This window comes from Apium graveolens, chromosome 6, assembly GCF_009905375.1.
Source record: "Apium graveolens cultivar Ventura chromosome 6, ASM990537v1, whole genome shotgun sequence".
Taxonomy (NCBI): Eukaryota; Viridiplantae; Streptophyta; class Magnoliopsida; order Apiales; family Apiaceae; genus Apium; species Apium graveolens.
Genome location: NC_133652.1, coordinates 96,401,322 through 96,410,106, shown reverse-complemented (window position 1 = coordinate 96,410,106; position 8,785 = coordinate 96,401,322). Strand labels below are relative to the sequence as shown.

Sequence of the window (8,785 nt, the reverse complement as noted above, 5' to 3'; positions counted from 1 at the left end):
AGATGGAGCAAGAGAAGAGAGGGCCCCCTGCCTCGGCTGCCCCCTCTCCGTTTACGGCTGCTATCCGATCATCCCCCCTACCTCGGGTGTTTAGGCATAACCCCGACCTTCTATTCAACGGCGAAGCCGACCCGGCGGAGTACCTTATTCAATTTAACACTGAGATGGAAGTCTATCAGGTGCCGGAGATGACCCGTTGCAGACTCTTCGCGGCATCACTCAGAGGTAGTGCCCAACAATGGTTCTCCAAGTTGGGACCGGCTAGCATAAGAACGTGGAGGCAATTGGAGGACTTGTTCGTCAGACGATTTCAGTCGACCCTCCACTATTCGCCTCCTGTGGCCACGTTAGCCAACATCAAGCAAAGGGAGGGGGAGCCCTTGGCAGAATACTTTCGTCGGTTCAACGCCGAGGTCCCCAAGGTGAGAGGAGCCAGTGAGGATACCATCAAAAATTTCTTGATAGCAGGGCTGAAAGAAGGATCGAAATTTTGGAAGAGCCTCCAAGCGAGTGAGCCGAGGACCTTGGCCGAGTTCTATGAGCAAGCCGAACCCTTCAAGAGGGTAGAGAAATCGATGAGAGAGCTGAAAATCAGCGAAAGCTATCGAGACAAGAGGGACCGATCCTCAAGCCCTGACGAAAGGAGGAAGATGTATCGGCGTAGTTCGAGCCCGAAAAAGTCTGCCCGTGGCAAAGAGACCACTAAAGATTCGGGAAGGCCTTATACAAGCAAATGGCAGACACACACCCCTCTGGTAGCCTCTATCGACCACATATATGCTACATATGTGGGAAAGGGGGTATTCAGGAAGGCAACTCCTCTCACAGACTACAATAAAAGAGACACTTCGAAGTATTGTGCATACCATGAGGCCACCGGACACGATACAGCTGATTGTAGACAACTAAAGGATGAGATCGAGACTTTGATTAGACAAGGGAAGCTTACGGAGTGGGTTGTCAAGGAGGTTCGAAGACACAGGACGGATTATCATACCGTCCCTCCTCCACCCCCAGAAGATAAAGAAAGGGTCCCTCGGGCTGGTAGTATTCATATTATTCTAGGCGGGTCTCACATTGGTGGAGACAGCCGGAAGGCGATGGACAGATATGCCCGGGAAGCAAAGGACAAGCCGCTCACCAATGTCAATCATCTAAGCCAAAGGCCCCCGGAGCTCTTTGAAAGGGAGGTCGATGATATCGTGTTTAAAGAGAACGATGCAAAATGGGTGCATTACCCTCATACCGATGCCCTAGTCATAAAAATGAAGATTGGGACGGTGAATGTTCACCGAGCAATGGTGGACAGCGGGAGCTCGGCTGATGTTTTGACTTATGATGCCTACAAAAAACTGGGATTATTGGATAGAGAATTAACCTCAACAGGTGGGCACCTGTACGGGTTCACGGGAGACTCGATCGGAGTGAAAGGGACAATTCGGCTCCCGGTGACCATAGGAGAGGAGCCTCATGTGGCCACCCAGATCGCTATATTTACAGTTGTAGACCAGCCTTGTGCCTACAATGTTATAGTGGGCAGACCCCTTATGAGGGCGATGAGGATGGTGACCTCGATCCATCATATGAAGATAAAATTCCCAACCCCCACGGGGGTAGGCATCTTGAAGAGCTGTCAATACGAATCCAGGGTCTGCTACAACCAGGCACTCAAAGCGGCCGAGTCAAGAAATGCCTCAAGGGAGATAGCTGAAGCAGGTGAGTGCGACGTCCTCATGGAAGAGGCAGAAGGCAGGAAAAGAATACGTCCTGAGGGCCACGAGACTTGTAATTTGATTTCAATTGAGGAGTTGCCCGAGAACTACTTCGAGCACATGGGAATTCATGTGGAACCACGCCCAGGGGCCTTACTAATGGAAGCATCTCAGCCCATCATGTTGATACAAGAGGGGATTGTAGAGGAAGCAAGTGATGAAGAAGAGAGCTCAGAACAAATCACTACAAGACTTATGAGAGGGAAGTGGGCACACAAAGAAACAACAATCACTATGGACCCACCCTACGGAATCACTCGAACTGTAACTGCAACCTCTGAACGCTTGATAAACCCGACCCAAGCTCACCAGACCGAGCTCAAGGATGCGGAAGGTTTGGCAATCACGGAAATGGAAAAAACTAGCAAGGCTCGAGCAGATTTAGACCCGAAAATGCCCCCAATGGTCGAGAGGGCCGGGGCCGCAGAGGACACAATCCCGATCTTGGTAGACCCAAATGATCCCTCCAAGGTACTCAGAATAGGCTCTAACCTAAGTCCTGACTTGAGAGAGGATCTAGCCCACTTCCTAAAGGAGAATTTGGATGTCTTTGCATGGTCACACTCCGATATGATAGGGATTGACCCAAATGTCATGTGCCACCGGCTCAACTTGGACCCGAAAAAGAAGGGGGTTAGGCAAAAGAGACGACCGATTAGTGGAGAGAGGGCAGAGGCCCTCAGAGAAGAAGTGGATAGATTAATGGAGGTAGGACTTCTGAGAGAAGCCTTCTACCCCGTGTGGCTGGCCAACCCCGTGCTTGTCAAGAAGCCCAATGGCAAGTGGAGGACATGTGTAGACTTCACCGACCTGAACAAAGCTTGCCCGAAGGACAGCTTTCCTCTACCCCGCATCGACCAGCTGGTTGATTCCACGGCTGGGCACGCGCTGCTTAGTTTTATGGATGCTTATTCGGGATATAACCAAATCCCCATGTATGGGCCAGATCAGGAGCATACCTCCTTTATTACTGATCGGGGCCTTTACTGTTACATCGGGATGCCCTTCGGGCTCCTTAATGCGGGGGCAACCTATCCGAGGCTGGTGAATAAGATGTTCAAACATCAATCGGGGAAGACTATGGAGGCCTATGTAGACGACATGCTGGTGAAATCGAAAGAAGCGAGGGATCATGTCCGCCACCTGGCAGAAATGTTCCAGATCCTAAGGGAGTACAGAATGAAGCTTAACCCCCAGAAATGTGTGTTTGGGGTTGAATCGGGGAAGTTTTTGGGATTTATTGTCAACCATAGAGGCATTGAGGCCAACCCAGCCAAGATACAAGCCCTACTCGAGATGAGATCCCCTCGACGGGTGAAGGATGTTCAAAGCTTAACGGGACGAGTGGCTGCCTTAAACCGCTTCGTCTCAAAATCCTCCGATAAATGCCAAGAGTTCTTCAAAGCAATCAAAGGAGTGTGGAGGAACTTTAAGTGGACCGAAGAATGTGAGGAAGCCTTTCAGAACATAAAGAAGCATCTCAGTAGCCCTCCAATATTGTCCAACCCAAAGGCAGGAGAAACTTTGATCCTATACTTGGCCGTCTCCGACTTTGCAATAAGTGCAGTGTTAGTCCGAGAGGAGGATGGTGTCCAGCTCCCGGTATATTATGTGAGTAAAAGGCTAGTCGATGCCGAGACTCGATACACAAGCCTCGAAAAGCTAGCGTATGCTCTGATTCTGGCCTCCCGAAAACTCAGGCCCTATTTTCAGGCACATAAGATAGAAGTGCGAACCTCCTACCCCCTCAGACAAGTGATGCATAGACCAGAGTCTTCTGGTCGAATGTTGAAGTGGACGGTTGAGCTCGGCCAATTCGAGGTGGATTATAAGCCAAGGACTGCGATCAAAGGCCAAGCCCTGGCCGATTTTATGCTAGAATTTTCCCCACATCAAGAAGTGGAGCCGGGAGCCCTTGTTGTTTTACCTAGCACAGAAGAAGTTGGACTGGAGAGGCAAAATAGTGCCCCATGGTGGAGCCTATATGTGGATGGTGCCTCTAACGGTGATGGAGCAGGAGCCGGAATCGAGCTAATCAGCCCAGAGGCTCACAAGATCAGACGTGCGACCCATCTGGCCTTTCATGCAACCAACAATGATGCTGAGTATGAGGCCCTGATCAACGGTCTCAAGCTAGCTTTGGAAATGAAGGTCGAGAATTTGAATGTGTTTAGTGACTCCATGATTGTGGTCTATCAGATAAATGGGGGGTATCAAGCTAAGGGGCCGAGAACAGAGCTTTACCTGAAGTGCGCACAGAGGATAATCGCAAGATTCAACGAGGTAAGGCTGGAACTAATCCCGCGTGGGCAGAATGAAGGCGCGGACGAGCTAGCTATGCTCGGCTCACGCCGTGAGAGCACTTTGCTAGGGACCGTGCCCCTTGATATACAGAGGCAACCTACTGTGCCCGAGCACGAGGTGGGCAGCCTCAGTAATGAGCTTGGCCCCACGTGGATGACATCTATTCTAGCATACATAAGAGAAGGTTCACTTCCGGACGAAAAGAACGAGGCAAGGAGGATAAAATACAAAGCAGCCCGCTATGTGATATACGACGAGATTCTATACAGAAGAGGGTTCAGTGTTCCTCTTCTCAAATGCATACATGGGGAGGAATGCAACTACATCCTAAGGGAAGTACACGAGGGTATTTGTGGCAATCACTCGGGGGGTAGCTCTCTAGCTCAGAAAATCCTCCGTCAAGGCTACTACTGGCCAACGCTGAAAAAAGACGCCTTTGAATTCTCCCGAGCTTGTAATAAGTGTCAGCGATATGCCAATTATTACAACAACCCCGTGGCCTCTCTCACATCCCTCATAAGCCCCTGACCCTTCTCCATGTGGGGAATTGATCTGATTGGGGAACTCCCGAAGGCCAGGGGAGGCGTCAAGTATGCGGTAGTTGCGGTAGACTATTTCACTAAGTGGGCAGAGGCCGAGCCCCTAGCCACTATCACAGCGAGAAAGCTCAGGGAGTTTGTATACAGGGCTATTGTATGTCGCTATGGCATCCCTTACAAGCTGATATCTGACAATGGGAAACAATTTGATAGCAAGGAGATGCGAGAGTTTTGTGAGCAGCTGGGGATTCAGAAGAGCTTTAGCGCAGTCTGCCACCCCCAGAGTAACGGGCAGACAGAGGCTGTTAATAAAATCATTAAGCATACCTTAAAGGCAAAGCTTGAAGAGAAGAAAGGAGCATGGCCAGAAGAACTCGCCCAGGTCCTATGGTCTTACAACACTACACCCCGAACCACAACTGGAGAGACCCCTTTCTCTCTGGTGTATGGGTGTGAAGCTATGGTGCCCGTTGAAGTGGGAGCAGGATCTTTTCGAAGGGACAACTACGACTCACAGGCAAACGAGGTCAATCATCGGCTCTATTTGGATATGATCGAAGAAACTCGAGAAGAGGCTCAGATCAGGATTGCGGCATATCAACAGAGGACAGCTAGGCATTACAACAGTAAGGTTCGAGCCCGAACTTTCAAGGTGGGAGATTTAGTTCTGCGCCGGGTCATGCCAAATACCAAGGTGGTGAGTCACGGAGTCTTGGGAGCGAATTGGGAAGGCCCTTACAAGATAAAATCGGTGCTCTGGGAGGGAACCTACCACCTCAATGATATTCAAGACAAGTTGATCCCAAGAGCCTGGAACGCGGAACACCTTCGCAAGTATTATCAGTAATATTATTATTTTCAGACTTAGTATTATCTTCAAATATTCCTAAGTCTCGGGGGGTAGAGTGCCATATAGGTGCCTCCCTGAGACCACAAGCATGTATTCCTTTCACTTCCCATTATCTATGAATAAACGATTGATCTCTATTTGTGCACTTGATATTTTAACTTCTGTTAATAGATTAAATACCCAGCAGGGGACCCCATCCTTGGGAACCCATGCGAGGACAGAACAGTTGTTTTATTAACATGTTAAATCAAGCTGGGCCCCGACCCGCTTGACGCCAAGAACATGAAACGAGCCGGGCCACGGCCCGCTTAGACAAATACGAACACATAGTAGATAAAAGATGTGGATAGAGATATAGGCCCGCGATGCGAGCTCATACCCTGGCCCTCAAAACCATAAATGCGACCCAGGGGGCCCAGCCCTCCATCAAACATACTCAAAGTCGCATGATGCGAGGAGAAGACACATGCGAGCTCCTAGTGCGAGCACACCTACAACACCTGCGAGTCGATGCGGGCTTGTTCCACTTGGCATTCTCTTTCAATGGTTGTTTGATTGAACAAATGACACGAGCTGAATAAATTGGGCTCGCAGTGAAGGGGTAACGCTCGCCATAAGCGGCCAGAGTTATGATTACTTTTTGGTCAGTAGAAGCATGGTAAAAAAAAAAAACCAGCTAGCACCGTAAAGACATACGCGGGCACAAAAAACTTAGACATTTTATACAAACAAAAGTTAAATAAGTTATGCCCCGAGGCAGAATATTTCAAATACAAGCGCGAGGCGAGAGGGGTGCCCGCTTACCCAGTCAAAAGTCTAGTTCTAATCAAAATTACATTAAGGGTTATCAGCCTCTGCTCCCTCACGATTTTCACCAGCGACCTGGGCCTTCTCGGCCGCGAGCCGAGCCTCCTCAGTAATTTGGGCATCCCTCTCCATCTCCAGCTTCAACTTGTCAGCATGCCTCGCTGTGCTCACACCCAGAGCCGCCTAATCGAAGTCAGGAACCTTCTTCATAAAGACTTTCATAAAATTCCTGGCCCCCAGGTTCCTAGCATCAGCGAGGGCGGCCTCACGGCCCTCGGTCAGGGCAGAGACTGTTCCTCCAGCTCGAGCACCCTCTCCTCGAGGGCATCCTTCTCCTTCTTACATGCCTCAGCAGCCAGGTCATGAGCCTCCTTCTGCTCCCTTAGGGCCTTGTCGTGAGCAGCGTTCAGGTTTACTATCTTCTGATTATAGTTGTTCACCAGCGTAACTTTCTCTTGCCCGTGCTCAGCGACCTTACTCTGAAGGGACTTGACTTTAGCCTCGAGCTTTGTGTTGGTCTGGCTGAGGGCTCGCATCTCTCGAGCCTTAGATAACTGACGATAGTATACTTCGGCCGCGGCTCGGGAGAGTGCATCCTGGTTAACCTCGAGAGCAGAAGAAGACCAATCCTTTAAATCCTGCTCGCTGATGTGACCTTGGGCGAGCCGGGCCGAATGTGGTCACAACCATATTGGCAGAAGAAGAAGAGGAAAGAGGAGCATCAGAGGGAGCAGCTTCTTTGGCTCAGGCTCGCCAGTTTTTTCCTTCTTTACCTCTATGCCTCTTTAGTCGAGGAGAGGGCCCTGAATCCTTGAGATGCTCGGAGAGAGTAGTCATGCGGGCCGGAGGATTGGCCTGAGAGCGAGGCCCTTGTGCTCGCAGCTGCGGGCTGAACTGGGCCCGAGGCCGCAGCCTGCTCAGCCTCTTCCATGAGGGGATAGGGGAGATGGCCATTCTGAAAAAGAAAACAACAAAGCAATAGATTAGTCACAGCAAGATGCAAAGGAAAGAAGTAATGCGAGCAGGTGAAAAATACGGAGAATTAAAGTGCGATGTGGAACGAGATGCATGCAGGAAAAGTGAGCACGCAAGCACACGAGCTCGCGCATGCGAGCAGCCAGGCCCGGACGTGCGGGCCCGATATTCTTACCCTTTCTGGATCTCTTCCTAGATTTCTTCTGAGGAGTCAGCCTCACTCCTTCCTTCAAAAACCCACATGCGACCAGATTGGAGGTCGTTATGAGTTTTCGGATGTCCCGGTCCGCCTTAGGAAGGTTTAGAAGACTGTCCGCGTTTATCTTTTCCTGTCCCACAAGGACAGTGCGAGGCGGGGTGGCTGGAGATAAAAGAAATTCTTGTTAAAAGGAAAGAGCTATGGTAGAAGAGACGAGAGCGGGCAGGAAAAAACTTACATGGATTATAATAAAAATGAGTCTGGACTCGAGGCACCTCGTGGATATAGAAGTAAGGGCTCTTCCACTTCCCTGAGTTGCTCGGCCCGTTGTGGATGAGGTTCTTCTTGTTGAAGCACGGCCAGACAGAGAAATAGAAATACCCAAGTCGTTAGGAGAATGCTTCAAATGGAGGAAGTAACCCAGCTGCCTCGCGGTTAGAGAAGGTACCCGCATTGTGGTACATGATGTACAATGCGAGGGCGGCCCGGTATCCGTTGGATTGATCTGAAGGGTGCGAGCTGGAAGTACTCGCAAACATCTTTGATGAAGGGATGAAGAGGAGAGGAGATTCCCAGCCTTAATAGGAAGGTGGACAAGACCATGCGAGGCACCCTGCCTCCATTCTCCGAGTGATTGAATCTATAGCATCTCATATGAGGTAGGGGCAAGACAATATGGCCCTCGAGCTGAAACTGCTCAATGTGCTCGGCCAGATGTTTCTGAGTCAGCGAGGTAGGCAGGTCGCGGCAAGCGAGCACCTTAACCTCCTCATTTGTAGTTGAGCTCTCCTCCCCATCAGGAATGATCTGCCTTTTGAAAACAATCTCACCCTCGAGCTCGGGCTGGGCAGGAGGCACATAAGGCTCAGGAGAGGCTGCGGGGGCATAATTATAGTTACAAATCTTGTACTGACTTGTAACATCTGCCACCTCCTCGCTCTGAGGAGAGTCATAGGACCAATGCGAGCCGTCTTCACCCTCGAGTCCCAGGATGGGATATTCAGCAGCTACAGGCTCTTTCCTTTCTTCCTGGTGTCATAGTATGCACTCCCCAGGTCGCTGTCAGTTGATTCTGAGTCAAGGTGAATGGGGTCGAGGTGGTTAGCTGCTGCTTGCCTCAGACGGGCTGCCCTCTTCAGCCATTTCTTTAAAATCTCCTCGGCTCGGTCTTTATCCAAGGAAGCAGGCTCGCGGTTTAGCAGCTCTTCTACCCCAAGGGAGGCTGGAATATGAGAGAGGTCCACGGGCCTATTTCTCCAATTATATATATTCTTCTCCCTGGTAAAATCCTCAGGGTTCGGGTCGAGGTGAATATCAAGCGAGCCGGATCCAGCTGCTC

General features: G+C 50.3%; 1 protein-coding gene across 1 annotated transcript; it reads left to right on the top strand.

The window, feature by feature from the left end:
- Nucleotides 1-1,733: 1,733 nt before the first annotated feature.
- Nucleotides 1,734-6,153, top strand: LOC141665323 (uncharacterized). Its single transcript, XM_074471303.1, has 5 exons — nucleotides 1,734-2,550; nucleotides 2,719-3,374; nucleotides 3,594-4,412; nucleotides 4,956-5,312; nucleotides 6,142-6,153. The coding sequence occupies exons 1-5, from the start codon at nucleotides 1,734-1,736 to the stop codon at nucleotides 6,151-6,153; spliced, it is 2,661 nt and encodes an 886-aa protein (XP_074327404.1).
- Nucleotides 6,154-8,785: the final 2,632 nt, after the last annotated feature.

Bases quoted from the DNA above. Each gene is read 5' to 3' on its own strand.
- LOC141665323 (XM_074471303.1), top strand. From the start codon at position 1,734: ATGGAAGAGGCAGAAGGCAGGAAAAGAATACGTCCTGAGGGCCACGAG. The intron at 3,375-3,593 runs GTATATTATGTG...GGCCAATTCGAG, and splicing joins AGGATGGTGTCCAGCTCCCG to GTGGATTATAAGCCAAGGAC. The intron at 4,413-4,955 runs GTACACGAGGGT...TTAAAGGCAAAG, and splicing joins GCAACTACATCCTAAGGGAA to CTTGAAGAGAAGAAAGGAGC.